Source organism: Corvus brachyrhynchos, unplaced genomic scaffold (genome assembly GCF_000691975.1).
Source record: "Corvus brachyrhynchos isolate BGI_N302 unplaced genomic scaffold, ASM69197v1 scaffold182, whole genome shotgun sequence".
In the NCBI taxonomy this organism is placed as follows: domain Eukaryota; kingdom Metazoa; phylum Chordata; class Aves; order Passeriformes; family Corvidae; genus Corvus; species Corvus brachyrhynchos.
Window position 1 is genome coordinate 816,061 of NW_008236807.1, and position 20,376 is coordinate 836,436.

At 48.5% G+C, this 20,376-nt stretch overlaps 1 protein-coding gene across 1 annotated transcript in view; it reads right to left on the minus strand.

Moving 5' to 3' along the window:
* Positions 1-3,456: 3,456 nt before the first annotated feature.
* The window catches only part of EXOC4 (exocyst complex component 4), a 290,535-nt gene continuing 273,615 nt past the window's right edge, over positions 3,457-20,376 (minus strand). The window contains 2 exon segments of the mRNA XM_008628862.2: positions 3,457-3,802; positions 3,804-3,825. Of these exon segments, the coding sequence (XP_008627084.1) occupies positions 3,587-3,802; positions 3,804-3,825 (238 nt within the window). The 3' untranslated portion in view covers positions 3,457-3,586.

Here is a 20,376-nt window from a genome sequence, read left to right on the forward strand (position 1 = left end):
TCCCCGGCGGCAGCACCAGAGCATCCCCTGGACTCTCTCCAGCAGCTCCAGGTCCTGCTGCTGTTGGCTCCAGCCCTGGATGCAGAACTGGAGATGTTCTGTGCTCCTGTCCCAGAGTGAGGACTGGGTCCCTCCTGCAGGGCAGATTTGGGGTACATCGTGCTCTGTGCAGCTCAGGTCGAAGATAAAGGAGGTTCCTGGGATATTTGCACCATTTCCAACACCCTCCTGTGGTTTTTTCCCTTTGGGAAACCATGTCCCACTGCAAACGTGTTACAAATGCCCTGTGGGGCTGAGTTCCACAGGCTGGGACGGAGAAATAGGAACCAGACAACAAGAAAGGAAAAGTCAATACTGGGAAGGCAGAAAAGTTTCCCGAGGGCTGGTGCTTTCAGGAGCCTTGAGCTTCTGTTCCATCCCTAAGAGCTGCTAAATCCAGGACAGCCAGAGCCTGATAAATCTGGACAGGATCACGAGGACACCTGAGCACCAACGAGGGACTGTGGGACTTGGCCCAAACCCAAAAAGGTGGTGGCTCCTCTGTGGAGAGGACTCCAGACACCTGGTGACCAAATGTGCCCTCAGGGGACATGGCAACACCTCGGGAGCCTCTGGTGGGTCAGAGCCACCTTCTTCTTCAACCCCCTTAGGATTGGCCCCCTAAATGTGGCTCCAGATGGATGCTGAGGAGGCTGTGTGGACACGGTGAGGCGATTGTCTGAGGAGTTATTTACTCCCAACCACAACAGCTTGTCTCTACCCACAGCCCAGCTCAGTAAACAAAAAATGTTCCCAAAATCTCTCCCCCACACCCACTCCATCTCCTGTCAGTGAGGGAGGATTTGAAACAAACACCAACACTCAGGCCAGAGCCTTTGCAAGGGGATCTTTTCCCTCCTATCCGATCTAAACCTTCCCTGGTGCAACTTGAGGAGGTTTCCTGTTGCTTAGGGGAGAACAGACCAAATCCCACCTGGCTACAACCTCTTGTACGGGAGTTGTAGAGAGTGAGAAGGTTCCCCCTGAGCCTCCTTTTCTCCAGGCTGAGCAACTCTCCGAGATAAACAACCCAATGTCTGTGCTTCACAATCTCAACAGCCATGGTGTGCTACACTTTCGGTGGGAGGAAAACACGGTTCGTTCCAAAACCTCCTTCCCAGGAAAAAATACTCAGCAAGGACTCTTGGATGAGGATTCTTTCTTGCAACATCTTCTTGGAATCCTGGAATTAAGGTTGGAAAAGACCTCTAAGATCATTGAGTCCAATGTTCTTGTGATGTGGAGAGGAAGCTGGAGCAGGGAATGTCAGTGTGGGGCTGGAATGAGGTGCTCGGGGTCTGGATTCCCACATTCCACACGCTGCTCCTGCCTTTCTCCACGGTGTGATCCCTGGAATACCCAGGGAATATTTACTTCCCTCGTGAAGGTTTGGAGGGGACTGAGTCCGAGCACTTGAGGAGAGACACCAGTTAATTTTAAGCTCCAATTACCTCAGTTGCTAAAGCTTCTCCTTCCTCTCCACCTGCTGCAGGTGAGTCCCTGAGTCACTGCTGCTCTGTTCACACCTTGTGGGGCTGTGATGGACGACATGAGGGGCAGCTCGGGGAAAAATACTTAAAATAATTTATTTTAGAAGCAAAAATACTCCCAAAGATGAGATTTTCCTGATTTTATCCAATGTGTCCTGGCCCCCACCAGCACAGCTGCTGGGTGGGTGGGAAATGTGGACTGCAAAGCTTGAGATCAGCAAAGCAGAGCCTCAGATTAGGAAGAAATTGAAGTCAAAGGGAATAAAACCCAACCTGATGTTAGCCCACAGCCACCCAGTCTGAATTCAGAGCTCCTCACACATCACTCCTGCACCTCAAAGGGTCTGAAATGGGGTTTCCATGTACCAAGCAGCTGCTTTTCCCTTTTCCAGAGGCTGGGTAGGGAATATCCAGGATTGCAGGAGCTGCACCGCAGCACTTCTCAATGTCTGAGCAGGTGAGCACAGATCTGTGATCCCAGGAACATCCCATCACCATCCCTCACGGAATCCTCCACCCTCCTACAAACCCATCAGGAAAAGGGAGGAACTCCTGCAGTTAACGGCCAATATTGACATGAGAGAAATCGGGATTAGGAATAAAATAAGGAAAAAACCCCAGAAAAAGGTTCCTAACAATGACAAGTGATGGGCTCTGCTTTTCACATGCATGTTGAGAAGCCTCTTGAGTTGGTCTGTGGCAGGTGAGGGTTGGACTGAATGACTCAGAAAATCATTCCCCACTGATGGAGCCTTGGAGAACATTGAATTTGGCCCTGGAAAGGAATCTTTTAAACATCTCAGGAATGACACTTCTTAAAAACAGCCAGCCAAACCACCAGAGCCTTGAAACATCCTTTAATTCTGCAATTTCAAGGTTGACACACAAAGCACCTACAGCTCAGAGAGAACCTTTTTCAGCACAGGAAACCCAGCTGGGTCCCCAATTTTCTTGGCAAATACAAGTGCGGTGTATTCTGATTTTGGAGGAACAAGGAACCTTTTGCCAGGTGGATTTACAGAGTCAAGGCAGGGCAGAAATGGTGCTCTGGATTTGGGATCTGCCCTCCTGCCCTTGCTGATCATTGGTGCTGAGCTACACAACCCCTGCCCGTCCTTCCAGTGCATCAAGTGACAGACACAAAATCTCTTCTGAGCTGGGGGGGACTCAAAGATAATATTCAGAACAAGAGAATGAAGTTTTTTGTTATTTTATATTGGCAATTCTCTCCTTCATCCACGCAGCGCTGCGGGAGCCGGCGCCAGATGGCTCCGGGATAATGAAAGAGGAGAGGTGGAAACAAATGGTCCCGTGTTACCTCCCACGTGGAGAACTGGCTGATCAGCACCTGAAGGGATAAACAACTCCATCCTTCAGCAGTGGAAACAGCAGAAAACTTCACGTGGCTACAACTTGGAGAGAGCACTGGCAGAGCTCTCCAAAAAACATCTCAAAATCATCAAGATCCCCCCGTGTGACCAACAGGTCTGGGCTTGACTGGCAGGGTGCTGATTATTCAGTGTGGTCTGAACCTCCGAGACCCAATTTTCCCTTTTCCCACCCCACAGCTCCCTTTGCATCTCGAGGCGAAGCAGCAGCAACAGAGCAAAGCCGAATATCCCGCCCCAAACCCCAGTGGGACGCCGTTCCTGCTGTGGAATCGCTTCGGGGAGAACATGAAGGAAGCATTACGTGGATACACACTGAAACCACCCCAACCCCAAATCTCAAATGGCATTTCCCTCCTCACCACAATGCCCAAAAGATTTGCGCTTTTGCCTTTGATTAAAACAAAACAAAACCCAAAAAAACCCTCCAACCAAACAAAAAAGAAACCAACAAAAAATAAAAAAAACCCCAAAACCCTAAAAAACCCAAAGCAAACCAAAGAAAACCAACATAAACCCCCTCCCAAAACCGCAAAAAACCCGAAAACAAATAAACAAAAAACCCCCAAACAAAACAAAACGAAACAAAACCAAACAACACGAAAACCCAAACAAAAACACTTGGAGGTGCCACCCGCCAGCCCCACGTGAGCTGGGTGGCAGAGGAGGTCACACAGTGGTGATCTTCTTGTCCTTGGTGGCCTGTTTGATGGCAGCCTGCTCACAGATGATCTCCTTGAGCCGCTGCAGCCTCATGTTCTGCGTGGTTTGGTCCCCCACGCCCGTCTGGCTGCGGTGCAGCAGGTTCAGGGCGTAGATGTATTCCAGCTCCGTGTACTTCACGCCCTGGTCCACCACCAGGGTCAGCAGCTCATCTGCTGTGTTGGTAGAGCATCTCGTAGTACTGCCTGGAAAGAGAAAAAAAAACCTGGGTAATTGTGCTGCTGGATGGTCCAGACCTTTATTTTTGCAGAATTCCAAAAGTTGTTGCTTTTATTCAGCAGTGCCACGAGCAGAGAAAGCTGAACAAAGCCTGGACATCCTCCTACTGAACATCATCCTAAAATCCCACAATGATTCGGGTTGGAAGGGACCTTAAAGCCCATCCAGTGCCACCCCTGCCATGGGCAGGGACACCTCCCACTGTCCCAGGCTGCTCCAAGCACCAATATCCAGCCCAGCCTTGGACACTTCTAGGGATCCAGGGGCAGCCACAGCTGCTCTGGGAATTCCCACCCAGCCAGGAATTCCTTCCCACGATTCCCCCACCCCAATCTCCCCTTTCCCAGTGGGAAGCCATTCCCTGGCTCCTGTCCCTCCTGCCCTTGGCCCCAGTCCCTCTGCAGCTCTCCTGGAGCCCCTTGAGGCCCTGCAAGGGGCTCTCAGCTCTCCCTGGAGCCTTCTCCTCTCCAGGTGAGTGATACCAAATCTCTCAACCTTCAGGAGACTCAGGGAAGGAGAACTGAAAGGATCCCGGTGTGGCTGCAGGCACCACAGGACAGCAAGGATTTGTTTCAGCCAAATATTCAGCATTTTTTTGGCTGAGGAGCAAAGCAGGGAGGGGCTGGAGCAGCTGAGATGAGGTCCCTGCATGACTCCTCCAGCTTCTGCAGGACAACAAGGGCAGGTGGAACAAATAATTTCAGACTCAGGAGCAGGGGCTCCATGAAAAGTTCTCACCTCCCTCCCTTCCTGTCCTCCTTGAATGCATTAAAACAGCGACCAGGGCAAGCATGGCAAAGCTGAATACTGAATTCCTCTTTGAGACTCTCAGGGGTGGCTGTGCCTTTGCAGAGAGCACCCAACACTGCCAGACTGCAAATCACAGCAGTGGCTGCAGCTTTGGAGGCTCTCAGACCTCACCTGCCGAGCTCTGGGCCTTCAGAGCTCTGCATTTTCAGCTCCTGTGCCCAGAGACTGGGCCCAAACAGCTGCTGATGGAGCCAGGTGAGATGGAGGAAAGGCAGCTGGATGGAGAATGAGGGCTCCAAAATCAGGGATTTTTGGAAAGGCGGGGGCAGCTGGGGGGGGTCGGGCTCTGCTCCCAGGGAACAGGGACAGGACAAGGGGAAATGGCCTCAGGCTGGGCCAGGGGAGGCTTAGGTTGGATAGTAAAGGAAATTTCTTCCCCGAAGGGTTTTCCAGCCCTGGCACAGCTGCCCAGGCAGGGGTGGAGTCCCCATCCCTGGAAGTGTTCCAAAGGCATTGGAACTGGCACTGGGATGAGGTTCAGTGGTGACCATGGTGGTTTGGGTTGGAAGGGACCTTAAAGTCCATCCACCCTGCTTTGATCCCTTCTCTTCTCCCCCCAGATATCCCTTGCTGAGCCCTGGAAGCTCTTCCTGCTCAGGCTGAGGATCTGGGAAGGGTACACATCAGCTTCCCTGTGCTCGGCTGTGCCCACGTTAAAGCCAAAAGAAAGCCTGGGAAGCTAAATTTCCTCTTTGGATAGGAATGCCAATCCCATATAATTATTTATTAACCTGTTTGTCAGATGATAGACGGAGCTGTTGATGATGATTAATTCCTTTCCTCAGTTTTAAACCTCAACTTTACAAACACAAAGCAGTTTCCCGGCGTTCCACGGAGCACATTCCCCTCACCTGTCCTCCGTTTATTTATTCCCTCCACCCTTTACACCTCGCTTTCCTCAGCCTCCTCTTGATAATCAGAAGAGGGTTTATAATGGCAGGGCCAAACACACTCGTGAAAGGAAAATGAAGAGCCTTAAATAAAAAATCACAGAACAAGAGGCTCATCCCACTGCCTCTTTCATATTTCATTATTTGATAACATCAGAGGCTGAGTCCATCAGAGCTGCTCGGGCGAAGGCAAACAGGAGAGCGTCTGATCAATATTTATTAATACTTTCAAAGACAAGGAAGGCAAAGTTGAGCAGACTCTGGAATGGAGTGAATAATTACTCATGCAAATCGGGCTTGGCCGCAGGCGCTGCCACGCCGGAGCGGCAGGTTTTTAATTGCACCCAATTAAAAATGCACACCTTGTGCTCCTTCCCTGCTGCCTTGCTTGCTCCCCTTTTTATTTCAGAGGAAATTTTTAATTAGAAAATAATCTGATCCTGAAAAGAGCGACAGATGAATCCTGTGTTTGTGAGGTGCAGGATTCGTCAGTCAGCCCAGATTTAGGACAGGTGAGGAAGGAGCTGTGAGGAAAAGCTGGGGCTGTGCTGCTGAGCTTGGCCAGGGATCAGGTTGCGCAGCTTTAGTCCTTGTTCCCTCCTTTAAGGAGCTCTGGCACCTTGGGAAGGCTGTGGAGCAAAACTTCCCTGCCCCTGGGTCCCTGGAAGTGTCCAAGGCCAGGCTGAACGGGGCTTGGAGCAGCCTGGGATGGTGGAAGGTGTCCCTGCCCATGGCCAGTGGATGACTTTGGAGGTCCCTTCCAACCCAACCCATTCCAGGGCTGTGGGAATGCAGCTGATGGGAACAAAGTGTTCCAGGGACTCATCCCAACAGGGAAATCCTTTTATTTCCGTGTTTATTCACACAGTCATCACTTATTTGTGTTCTGCTGAAAAGCACCAGTGGGATTTGTTGAGCTGATCTGATCGGAGAGGCTTTATACACAAAAACATGGAACAGGTTCTTAGGGAGTGTCTCTCCCGAGTTCCTACGGAATAACAGCTGCTCTTTACGAGGGGAGGAAGCATTAATCTGCTCCAAGCCTTCAGCTCTTCAGGATGGTAAAAGAACTTCTCCACTGGCATCCAGCTCCGGTGTCGATGGCAGTATTTTGGGGAATGAGGAGTGAAGGACTGCCTGAGGTATCCCAAATCATTAATATCCTGCTCATAGAGGATAATTAGCTAATTTTGATGGTTTGGACGACAAGGACTTGTTAATTTTTAAAAAATAAAATCCATTTTTCATATGATGAACTCACATCTCAACCAAGACACCCGGGGCCTGTTCCGCTGACCACTGGCAACGGGACTGAGTGCAAAGTTGCCTTGAGTTTTTTTTGGCATTTTTTAGGACAAACCTGAGAACAAAGAATACAAAACTGAACTCTCCCTGCTCCCTTTACCCATCTGGAATTGCCCCTGGAAGGTCCACCATGACACGAAGAACAGCTCTGTGCTAAGAGCAGATAGGGAAGGTTAAATATCCCTTTAATGGGATGGAAATGGTTCCCAGCTGCAGGAAAAAAACATCCTGTGGGCCAACCAAAAGTGCAGAAGCCACCTGACCCCCAAACCAGTTTGTTTTGTTGGGTTTTAAGCAGCACTTTTAAAAGAAAACAGCAAATTGCCAACAACGAACCCATTTCACAAGGAGGCATTTTGAGCTTGTATATAGAGAGAGATCCACATTTAAAAAATGGTCTCTTGAACTCTGTTCTTGCAGAAAGAGAATAAAAATTAAGAAGCTTTCTCATTTAGGGGAAAAAAAAATCTCGGGAAAGGCAATGAGGATCTGTTCTTGCGGAAGAGAATAAAAATTAAGAAGCTTTCTCATTTAGGGGAAAAAAAAAATCTCGGGAAAGGCAATGAGGATGAGCCCAGCTCCTCTGAGGGCTGTTAATACCATTCTCCATTTAAATGCTAATGTTCACCTATAACCCAAAAAAAAAAACCAAAAGAAGTTTTCAAAAGGTGGTCAGGTGAATTCCAAATGAAATTCTGATTTCCCTGAGAACGACTTGATGTCTTCTTCAGAGGAGGACCTTGGGTGTGATGTTTCAGAATAAAGGATCTCACTTTAATTATCCCTTCCTGCTCTGCCTTAGTGCCGGCAGGAATGGATTCACCGGGCAGGAATTCCAGTCTGGGGGCTGAATTAGCCAAAGGGAACAACAAAAAAAGGAGAGATTGAAATCCTGTCCCTTATCTCCCTCTCCTCTGGGGGATTAGGGAGGCGCTTTGGCAGCACCCGGAATTGCTGCTCTAATGGGAAAGTCCCAAAGGTTAAGTAGGAAGCTCTTACAGGGAATCGGGATAAAAACTAAATGAGGGGAGAGGGAGATGGGATAGAAGGAAGATTTTATGATGAGGGTGGGGAGGGGCTGGGAGAGAATTCCCAGAGAAGCTGTGGCTGTCCCTGGATCCCTGGAAGTGTCCAAGGCCAGGTTGGAGCAACCTGGGATAGTGGAAGGTGTCCCTGCCCATGGCAGGGGTGGATTTCCATGATCTTTAAGGTCCCTTCCAACCCAAATCCTTTGATTTTATGGAAAACCACCAGATAGGACAAGCAAGAAGTTGAAGATGATAAAAAAGACCGAAGCTGTGATTATAAAATCACTCAATTTTGATATTTGCAGATCATGGTGGAACAATGACATTTAAACAGAGAGGGGACAAGAGTGAGTGCAAAAAAACCGGAAAACACAGCAAGAAATGAGGTAACTTCAGTCAAATAAGGCAGAATAAATGGATTTTCAGGCCTGGCTTGACCAAGAAGAAAATCCCATGGGGCATTTTTCCCTTTGGAGTCATTAGAGGTGGGAATTGGGGAAGAGCTGAGAACGGTTACAGGAGCTGGGGCAGGAGAGCCGAGCTCCGGCCAGCAGGAGTTTGTGAAGGTAATTTTGAAAGTTCAGAACACCGAAGGAAAATCCAGGTAAAGCAGCAATTACTGTAATTTCTGCGCCTCGTGAAGACTGCAGGGATGTTTGCACACATGTGTCAGTGAGCAGCATTTTAAACCAAAAATCTGCAAATATGGGAGGGAGCTGCTTGTTCCATCTCCAGAGCTTCTGACAACAAGATGGAAAACAGGGATGGGACAGCTGCATCTCAGCTTTTCATGGAATCACAGATGGGTTGCAAAGGACCTCAAAGATCATAGAATTCCAACCCCCTGCCATGGGCAGGGACACCTCCCACTATCCCAGGCTGCTCCAAGAAACCTGGGACAACGCAAGCCTGGCCTGGGACACTTCCAGGGATGGATCCAGTTCCACTCTCCAACCACTGCTCATCCTAAGTTGCAGCTACAACCCTAAAATAAGGGAATACCATCACCCTCGGGACACCATTCCACGGGGTCACTTGGTCAGGTTTCTTCCTTGATTTTCAGTTAACCTGGAGCAGTTCTGGGGACAGCACCAAGAATGCTCCTTCTGTGCCTCCAGAAGAACCCAAAGTGCTTTAGAGGAGTTCACATCAGAGATGGTTTTGCTGTTCTGGTCAACCTCAGCTCCTCTCAGATGCCACACCAAGACCTGGACACTTCTCCTGTCTGCCTGGAGTGAGGAAGAAGCCCCTACATGATTCCATGGACTGAAAAAAAACCCAAAAGCAGGCAAAAAATGTTCCTATCACTGTGATCTCCATCGTCTCTGTGCTCATCCATAGCCCTTTGGAAGCAGCTGCCCCATCACCACACGGGGCAGAATTTGGGGCAGGAGGCACACGTGGGTCTGGGGCTGTGCTACCACAAGAACATAAAAAAACCCCACTTAAAAACCTAAAATGTGCAAACTTCCAAGGTGGGAAATGGTTTGGGAAAGAAAACAAAGCATGAGAGGAGGAAATCAAAGTGAATTTGGAGTGCAGTGGTGCTTTACACCCCTGCAAATCACAGCCCTTAATAACCAGCCAAGGGATGGAAGGATAATATTGGCTGGTTCTTTGTAAAGCTGGAAGAATAATTAAAATTAAGTCATTTATCCAAGGCAGGAAAAAGTATCAGAGTTGGGAAGCCCTCACCCCTTGCTCAGCACCCACACAGGGCTCTGATCAGGTACAGAGCCAGGCAAGAAAAACAGTTGTATTTATTCAAAAGGGCACAAGTGCAACCTTCTAATTAGAGACAACCTCGTTAGAAATTCCAATTATTCTCCCTTTTAAAGTTTAAACCACAGAGACAGCGCAGGAAGCCCTACATACAAATCAGCTCACCTGGGGGTTTGCTTTTTATACAGATGACGGCAGTTTGGGATTAAACCCACCCCCAGCCAACACCTTTGGGTGCCACGTGCAGCTCTGTCACTGGGTTTGTCACCGCTGCAGAGCTTTTTGTCAAACACAGAAATCACCGCTGAAATGCAGAGCTCATTAGCAAAGGGAAGGGGAAGGGATGTGCAGAATGTCACCACCCTTCCCAAAGCTCTCTCCTGTTCTCCCTCCTCCTTTTTATCCTGATATTTATCCACGTTATCTATTCTTTCTTCATTAATATTTCCTTCTTGTTTCCTTTGCCCTTCCTCCCGGGGTTCATCACTTGGACAACGTTGCCCTGCTGGGAACATGAGCTCAAGCTGTGCCAGGGGAGGCTCAGGTGGGACATCAGCAGAAGCAGGAATTTCCTCATGGAAAGGGTTGGTGAACATTGGAATTGGTCTCCCAGGGAGGTCTGGAGTGCCCATCCCTGGAGGTGTCCAAGGATGTGGCACTCAGGGCTCTGGGCTGGTCACAAGGTGGGGATCGGGCACAGCTTGGATTCCATGACCTTGGAGGACTTTTCCAACCTCAACAACCCCAGGATTCTGTGAATGGGGATCTCTGAGCATCACCACATGCACGGAGCACTTACAACCCATCCCTGAACAACTCCAAGCCCCCTCCCAGCGTGCAGGGAGACACAGTAATTACACAGCTTTTCAAAGGAAGGATAAATCCATTAAGCCCCATTAAATAATTCTTCAAAAAACAATGTCTGAGCCACTCCTTGGAGCTCCGAACCGGCTGATCCTAATGAAAGATGGAAATTCTTGCTCTCCAAATGGAACTTTATAGGGTATTAAACAAGCACCCTCAGCACTTATCTAAATCTTTAATTAGTTCTATAATATACTGATGATATCAAGGCTAATTAAATTTATACAGATAAAGAGCAATGAAATTCTAGCCAAGTGAGCTGGAAAGTACATATTAAATAGTAAATTTAATGGCTCAGGAAGATAAATGCAATTTTATATAAAAAAATTAAATTCAATTTACATGTTGTATTAAAATTGATTTTGAGTGTGCAAATGATTGGAAAAAAATCTTTTTAATAGATCAGTAAAAGTGTTAATCTGGCCTGTTTAAATATCAGTTATTAATGCCAGCATTTGCAAACAAGCCACACACATTTGCATTTTACTGCATATAGTAAAAAAACCAAAAAATTATCTATACCATCTGCCAGTTTACAAGGAATATTAAAGGAATTTTTCCCCTTGCCTCATGCATAAATGAGAGGGAACGTGGGAATGAATGTAGCCTGAAAGAAGAGGGAGTCAGCACTTCCATGGAAAGTGCTGCAGAGACTGCTCCAGTCAGCAAAAAAACCCCACCATTTTCGCTCCCCTTTGGGATCAACAATTACTGTGGCAACACCCCGGCTTTATTTCGGATCAAGTGATGTGGAACTGGATGCGATCGGGGACGTGCTCAGTGGTGCCAGCTGAGCTTTGATAAACCAGCAGCGGTTGGGAGCTGCTGAGGGGTGAAGGACACAACGGGATGTGCCTGGTGGGGACAGAACAGTGAATGGGGCAGAAGCTCAAGTAGGGCCCTCAAGTCAGTGTCTGCCTGTAGTAGGTCATGGTTGGATCCAACAAGTCAATATCTGCCTGTAGTAAGTTGTGTTTGGGTTCAACAAGTCAGTGTCTGCCTGTGGTAAGTACGGTTGTGTTCCACACATCAACGTCTTCTTGTAGTAGGACATGGTCAGGTCCAACAAGTCAGTGTCTGCCTGTAGTAGTTGTGGTCAAGTCCAGTAGTAGGCTGTGGTCAGGTCCATCAACCCAGTGTTTGCCTGTAGTAGGCTGTGGTCAGGTTGTGGTCAGTAAGTCAATGTGTGCCTGTGATAAGTATGGTTTGGTTCCACAAGTCAATGTCTGCTTGTAGTACGCATGGTTGAGTCCAGTAAGTTAACGTAGTAGGTTGTGTTTGGGTTCCACAAGTCAGGGTCTGCCTGTAGTAGTTGTGGTCAGGTCCATTAAGTCTGTAGTAGGTGTGGTCAGGTCCAGTATTAGGCTGTGGTCAGGTCCATCAACCCAGTGTTTGCCTGTAGTAGGTTGTGGTCGGGTCCAGTAAGTCAATGTCTGCCTGTAGTAGGCTGTAGTTGGGTTTAACAAGTCAGTGTTTGCCTGTAGTAGGTTGTGACTGGGTTCCATCAACTCAATGTCTGCCTGTAGTAGGTTGTGACCAGGTCCACTAAGTCTTTAGTAGTTGTGGTCAGCTCCAGTATTAGCCTGTGGTCAGGTCCATCAAGCCAGTGTCTGCCTGTAGTAATTATGGTTGATTGCAACAAGTCAGTTTCTGTCTGTAGTAGGCTGTAGATTGGTTCCACAAATCAGTGTCTGCCTGTAGTAGTTGTGGTCAGGTCCATTAAGCCTGTAGTAGTTGTGGTTGGGTCCAATAAGTCAATGTCTGCCTGCTGTAGGTCACGGTCAGGTTCAACAAATCAATGTCAGCCTGCAATAGGTTGTGGTTGGGTTCCACAAGTCAGTGTATTCCTGTAGTAGGTCATGGCTGGGTCCATCAAGCCACTGTTTGCCTGTAGTAAATATGGTTGAGTCCAACAAGTCAATCTTTGCCTGTAGTAGGTTGTGGTCAGGTCCAAGAAGTCAATGTCTGTCTGTGGTGGGTTGTGGTTGAGTCCACCAACTCAGTGTGTGGAGTAGTTGTGGTCAGCTCCAGTATTAGGCTGTGGTCGGGTCCATCAAGTCAGTGTTCACCTGTAGTAATTATGGTTGATTCCAACAAATCAGTTTCTGTCTGTAGTAGGCTGTAGTTGGGTTTAATAAATCAATTTCTGTCTGGAGTAGGTTGTGCAGAGTCCATCAAGTCAATGTCTGCCTCTAGTAGGCTGGGGTTGGGTTCCACAACTCAGGAACCTGTAGTAGGCCATGGTTGGGTTCCACAACTCCGTGTTTCCCTGTTGTAGGTCGTGGTCAGGCCCTGGTGCTTCCCAGGAGCTTTGAACCCCTGGCTGGGGTCGCACAAACAGCCCCAAACTCTTGAAAACACCACTCCATGTTTTTTTTCTGGCCACCTTTGTTCATTTACTTTGAATGCTGTGGTGGCTTCCAAAATTAGGGAATGGAGAGTTTTTGTGGGCAAGCTGACACCAGATCAAATTTGTTGTAACTTTTTCTTGATCACATTGATGTTTTTCATGGAAGAGTTTATTTTTTAGGATTCTCTTGCATCATGGCCCTTTTTTTCTCTCCTGGTGCCTTGATCCAGCCTAGAAACTGCTGACATTGGGAAGGGACCTGCTGGGCACGGAGTTACCCAAACCAGGAGGAAACAAATCCTGCAGCAGCCTCCAACCCAACCCAGTGACCCATCACATCAGTGCCACCACCACCACGACCTCAAGGACATGACTGCCACCATCCAAGGAGAAGAAATGGGACACAAAGAAACCAGGATGGGTTCAAGGCCGAATTTTGAGATGTCCAGAAGTAGCGGACATCAACATGGAACTGTGGATCTCCTGGATGAGGGATTAAGAGCTTCAACCCTCTCCTCCTTGCTTTCTGTGCTGGCTGCTGGCCTGAGGAACATTTCATCCCAACTCCGCCAGTTCTCAGCACTTCTCCTGATGCTTGGAAACCTCCAGGTTTGAGGCCACAGGTTTTTATGGGCAGCTGCTGCTCATTTGCAGCATTTTTGGCTGAAATTGTTCTTCCCTCTCTATCATTCTGAGGGTAAAAGTCTTATTTAGAGGGACTGAAACCCACCACTCCTAAAAGAGCAGCTCCCACACTGCCGTATGCAGCACAGCTGCAGCCTCTTCTGGCCATTCCTGGTGGGTTTAGCTCCAATTATCCCAAATTTTTGAGCCAATAGAGCTTCACTACAGTATTTTTTTTGCCAGGCAGCACAGATCTGAGCATTTAAAATGAAAATATTATCAAGGCAATGTCAGTGCAGGGTGAGACCCACAGCTGTAGATGTGGTTTTTATCTCCACTCTCCGCTGCATGGAAAAAACAGGTTTTACTAGTGGAATACCTTGGAGTTGCATCCCTTTGCTCATCACTTTTTATGTGACTCCTTGGAAACAAAACCAGTCCCCACAGAGGGAGAAGAGAATCCCTGCACTGCTTCTGGACTGGTGGAGTAGATCAGAGCCATCAGAAGCACAGCAATTCTCTGAACTGCTTTTCATCTCCTTCCAGAAACGCACCTTCAACTGCACAAAACCTCCAAAGGACTCTGCTGGGAGAGCTGAACCTGGAGTTTTCTGTAGTCATTTATTAATTTATCGACCTCCCTCAATTCCCATTTGAGAATTTCCCGAGGCACTTTGGAGACACCTCGTCCAGAACTTCTCTGCTCTCTCAAAGGCTGCTTTGAGGGTGACAAGGATCAATGACCCCACCATGGTCCCCTCCAACCTTATCCATTCTGTGATTATGGGGCCAGAGGGAGGCTCCTTGTGTGCCCAACGGGATGGATCCAACCCAGCAACAGCCATCCCACAAAACCATGGAATCATGGAAACACTGAGGTTGGAAAAGCCCTTTAAGATCATGAGGTCCAACCATTCCCAGCACTGCCAAGGCCACCACTGACCATGTCCCCAAAGTGCCACAGCCACAGGGATTTAAATCCCTCCAGGGATGGGGACTCCAGCACTGCCCTGGGCAACCCTCTGTCTGAAGAGATTTTTCCTAATGCTGATGCTCGCTGAGTAACTTCCCAGATTCCAGCCCTGAACCCCCTCCAGGGACAAAAGGCATCTTTTCCTGATGATTCCCAAAATCTGCACATTTTCCATGAAGGAAATTTTCCATGAATTCATTTCCATGAATTCATTTTCCATGAATTTTCCTCAGCACCCCAGTTTTTACAGATGGCAGAAAAATTCACCCATTTCCCACGATGGGCTGGGCTTAGGAAAACAACCCGGGATCCGAAGGCACTGAATCCTACTAGAAAAGCCACGTTTTCCATCTTGCTTCTTCCCAATCCAAGCTGTTCCCCACCAAAGCATCAAACTTGTTCTTATTTGCACTTCTTCCCTTCTCCTCTTTGTTTTTCCCCACATGACAATGTGGAATCCGTGTCTGATCTACGACTTCTGTGCGCACTTGAGAGAGCCATTTCAGCTTTAGGTGTTAATGCACTTCTGTGTCGTGAGGTGCCAGCTGAATTTCAGAGCTCTTCTGTATTATTTGAGCTCCAATCTGGAACACGAATTATAAAATATGAGGGGGAGCTTTACAGCCTTCAGTAAAATTCGAGTAAGAGAAGATACATTGCACATAATTTCCTGAATATATCTAAATGTCGACATCACACGTGCGTGTATTCAATGCACCGCTTTGGGTGGAATTATTTAAATAGCTCCCTAAAAAATAAGAATTGAGGCATTTGGACTTTACCTGACCGTGTGGATTTCTCCTGGCTACGAGGCCCATGTTCATTACAGGACAGATTTAATTGCTCCGTCAGAGTTTGTGTGTTGATATTCGACATCTGATGTGCGAAAGTTCAGGGACGCCAATCAGGCACGGTGCAGATGCCACTCTGCAAAATGTTCTCAGACAGTCTCCATCTGTCAGATATGGTAATCCCTGCTCCCCATCAATAATTCACCTCCTTTACTCCATGTTTCCTGCATTTGAGTCGGAATTTTTAATGTCAGCCTCAGCAGAGGCTCCACCTTGGAAAGACGGCGTTGCCTGATCTGCATTCCCCGCTCATTCCTGCCCTGGAGCCTCTCGCCTTTGGCACTTCAAGAATCATCTCTCCGTTTATTTATTTATTTTTTTACTTCAAAAATCACAGCTCTCCTTTTGGGCCATCTCATCTCACTCGAGGGTGGAAGTCAGAGGGTAATTATGGCAATCACACCAAAATCCAACTCAGATGGACCACGCCTTTGCCGGCAAAGCTCCTGGGGAACACCGCGGGGGCGGCTGAATCCCCCAAATAAGATGTTACTGCACAGCTGAAGAGGGAGGAAAGGGGAGCGGGGGAGGGGAGAAGATGATGTGCAGCTGTTCCTCCATGGGTCAGAAAATGCTGAATGGCATCTCGTCCCCAGCTGACCCCATGGAGCCCATAAAACCTTGGTTACATCCCAAACTCTTTGCAGCCTTAAGTCCTTCAAGAGAATTAATTTAAAATGATGGAAAGCAACTTTTTACACAGTCCAGAGGTAGTGACAGGACAAAAAGGAAGTTTTAAGCTAAAAGAGGTGAGATTTAGATTTGATTTTAGGAGGAAAGGGTTTATTGTGAGGGTGGTGAGGCACTTGGAGCAACCTGGGATAGGGGAAAGTGTCCCTGACCATGGCAGGGGATGGGACTGGATGGGCTTTAGGGTCCCTTCCAACCCAAACCATTCCATGATTCTGTGATCCCAGAGCCAGGAGATGGCTGACTGGTGAGAACATTCCCTGGCATGAGGATAATTCCCCCCATAATCATCAATCCTTCAGCACCAGTGAGAAAGGAAGGTCCCCAGGTGCCCCCAGCAGCATCAGCTCCAGCTCTCAGCATTTCAAAGGTGGAAAAACCATCTTGGGACTTTCTTTGGCCAAGGAGAATAAACCCTGAAGATAGGATAGCTGGGAATTTTACAGATCCCACCACCTGGAACGACCAGCACATCCCTAGGCACAGGTCCTCAGCAGAAGGTGAAGGACGAAACTCCTGATTGCAGAATGAAGTTGGTAGAAATCCTTATTTAGGATTATTTAGGATTATTTAGATTCACCAGCTGAACATGGGGCTTTGCACCAGGACTCACCACTAGCCCTGAGTTCACCAAAACCTCCAAACCAGACCAAAAGTCAATGAATTAAAGAACTTGGTGATTAAGGAAATGGAGGAATGTATCTCAATCTACCTGAATTCAAGTGTCCAGTGCAACCATTTCACCACCAGGGTCACCACTAACTCATGTCCCCAGGTGCCACATCCACATGGTTTTGAACTCTCCCAGGGATGGGGACTCCACCACTGCCCTGGGCAGCTGTGCCAGTGCTTTGCAGCCCTTTCTGGGGGAAAAAAATGTTCCTAAATCTAATCTAAACCTCCCGTGAATGACTTAAAGAGCTGGAACCCTGCTGTTCCTGGGCTACATCTGCTGACATCCCTGCTCCACCCCAATGCTGTGGCATGGCTTGACCCTGTTGGTCCTCTCACTTCTGCTATTCCCATCCTTTCCTCAGTTTCCCTTTTCCCTCCTCTATCCCACCAGGAATTGGCCCTGGGCCATTGCTCCTCCTCCTCCTCCTCTCTTCTCTCACTTGGCAATCCCCGCTCCCAGACCTGGCCACGTCCTCACCGCCCCTTTGTGTCCCAACACTGACGTTTTCCTCCTGCCCAGCCGTTCCCTGCCCGCTCCCACCCCTTCCAAGGGAAACATTTCTGGTTCCAGGGTGCATCAGCAGGTCAGAAAGCTTCACTCCTGGCTTAATCTAATGAAGAGAGAGAGAGAGAGAGAGAGAGACCTGTGGCAGATTTGACTGCGGAGCCCAGAGAAGTGACAAGCAGTGACTCCAGCACCCTCACTCAGCCCTGCTATCAGTTATCCCCGAGCTGATAACGGGGTCTGAGGCACTGCAGGTCCTAATGAGATCTGACTGACAGGGCAAAGCAATCTGCTCCTTCAGGCCTCATCCGTGTCTCTCTGGCTGTGGGGCTCGTGCTGGGAAGATGCCGCCTCCTGTGAAAAAGGTAGGACATTTTCCTAATTGCTTCCACTTGCAGGTGGGAGCCAGGCAATAGAGATGCATCTCCAGCTGACAATCCAGTCTTTACCTTTCCCTCAGCTGCAGACAAATGCCTGGGATGGCTGCTCGTGACACACTGATGGGTCTTCCTCTTATTTTTTTTGTCATTTCTTTTTTTGTGTGTCACACAAATTCCCTTCTTAAAAAGCCGTCCTTTCCCTTAAAGCTGTTTGTTGGGAATTTCATCAGAACCTCCCAGAACAGCATCCAGCACAGAGCCCACCTTTAAGCACGGGAGAAAAAACCAGTTTCTAACCCAGAGAGGAGATCCAAGGTTATTGGAGAGCTCAGACATGGAGCTCACATTCCCATACACTCACAGTGGGATCTGTTCCCATGGGATGGCTCTGGATGTTTGCTCAAGCTCAGTCTGAGGGTTGGGCTCTTCTCCCAAGTAGACAAAACAAGAAGGAACAGCCTCAAGTTGTGCCAGGGAAGGTTTAGGTTGGCTATCAGAGAAGGTTTCTTCCCCAAAAGGGTTTTCCAGCCTTGGTGGAGTCCCCATCCCTGGAAGGATTTCAAAGCCATGTGGATGTGGCACTTGGGGACAGGGGTCAGTGGTGACCTCGGCAGTGACAGGTAAAGAGTTGGACTTGATGATCTCTGAGGGCTTTTCCAACCCAAATGATTCTGTGATTCCAAATGAAGACGATCCAGTGAAGCCCATTCCGTGTGCTGGGAGCTGCTGCGCTTTGCTACTCTAAAGCAAAAAAACCCTTTAACGAAGGAAAACCAAGGGAATTCCCTCTTCTTCCTCACTTGGAGTTCCATTGGATCATATTTCCATCCCTGCACGCTGCTGCCTCTGTGCCTCCAGCCCAACCCCTCGTGTGGTGCTCAATGTGACTTCCAGAGCCTGAAGCTGTGGAAGTGCAGGGAATGAGGGGAAGGTCCTTGGATTGGACAGAGAGAAGAGGATTTGCTGGAATGTTCCCACGGAAGTTTCAGAGCAAGCACACAAACAAAGCCGCTCTCTGGGCACACAAAATTCTGCTAAAGAGTGCTGGACCCATCACACAGAGGCTTTACCCCGACCTAAAAATAAGCTTTGACACTCATCCTTGTATTTCTGTGGGATGAAAAACCTTCCACGATCTGGACACCGTGGTGGAACGGCAATTTTGGCCTCCTGATCCAGACTTTAGACCTGGTCTAAGATTCTGCAGCCTGAGGGGCCTGTGGGGAAAGCCCTGTGACCTCTTCCCAGCCAAAACCTCTTCCCAACAAAACATCTTCCATGTTTCCTGTGGAAAATGAAGTATAGGGAGAAACTGAAGTCCCCTCCAAGGCTGGGGACCCAGCAGAACTCCTTGTCCCACCCCTGAGCCACGGCCAAAGTGTCCTGGGTGGGTTTTCCCAAGGATCCAGACCCCATTCCCGACCACGGACCGCATGGGTTTGCTCCACATTTTCGCTGCCACCACCACCAACCCGAATCCTGTGCAAATAAAGCAAATGCCGGCGAGCTCTCCGTGACTTCCCGGAGCCACCACGGAGATGACAGTGGCCGCCAGGACGGACACCTCCAGGATGTGCTTCCAGACCCCGGCCTGAAAAAAACCAACGCCCACCTCACGTTGCACAGGCCTGCATTGACAAAATGATCCAGTTCCAGCTGCACAAGCAGAGTTTCCTGAACTCAGACCTTCTACGAGAGCAGTTCACAAGTAACTGGCCGGTGGCAAAGCGTCGTCGCCGAGGCCAAAATCACTAAAGGTGGAAAATAAGAACAACTTCTAGCAAGAAAAATCCCTTGCTTTTAATTACCATTAGCAATGCAGCATGACAGAGGGAGATAAACACACAGGCACCTACTCAAATAAGGAGCTTGGGAACACAAAGTAATTACTTTGATTTTTTTCCTTCCCCCGCCCCACCGACATTCAAAACTTATTAGTCTCCAGAAAGCACATATCAGCAAAAGACTGTCACCTCGGGGATAAATGAGGGATTTGTTTGTAATTCATTTCCAGGAGAATTTATCCTGATGGTTTTAAGACGGAGGAGGAACGCGCTCTGGCCAAACCAGACTTCTTAAAAATGTTTATTCCCATCTTCCCCAGCCGGTTCCCTGGAGATGGGAACGCCAGGTTTCTGCTGGCTGAGAAGTTCACCCCCATTGATTGTTTCTCTAACACACCACGAGCCGAGTGAGGAAAAGTCAATGAAGCCTCTCAGTTTTTCAGTCCATTTCCAGTTTAGGAAAATTGAATTAATCTCTTTACTCGGAGCAGCTCAGACATCCCCATCCAGGCAAAAAAAAAAATCATTGCAGAGGCCACGAAAACCTCTCTCTTTAAAGGTTACAGAGCGAAGATTAAAAGCGCCTCCGGGAAGGGCTGAAATGCCTGATCAAAATAAAACATTGAGTCAACACTGGGAAGGCTGAGCAGGACTGGTGCCTTCCAGAGCCTGCTGATATTTTCAGATGCTTCCTCTGGCACTTGGAGCGATTCCTAAGGACAGTGGATGCTCCGTGACTTCCCATACCCAGCCTGGTTGGGGTGGAGGAAGTGCCGTGTTAATTTAGCCCCTACTCCAGTTACTCTGGGGTTACTACAGGGTGTAAAGCCTCAAGGGTTGTCCTGGGGAGGAGTATTTTAGAGCAGCCCTGAGAAGAAGGACTGTGCACATCCATGGAGAAGAGCAGAGTCACATCTTCCAAAATCTCCTCTCCATCCTGTGCTGAGGAGCTGGGAGGCTTCAGCAAAGGACTTGGCCACTCCACAGCTTCCAGGAGCTTGTGAAGGACTGGAAAAGCTGAAAGTGTGGGAAACCTGGAGCAGGCACCTGGCTGAAAAGGCCAAAG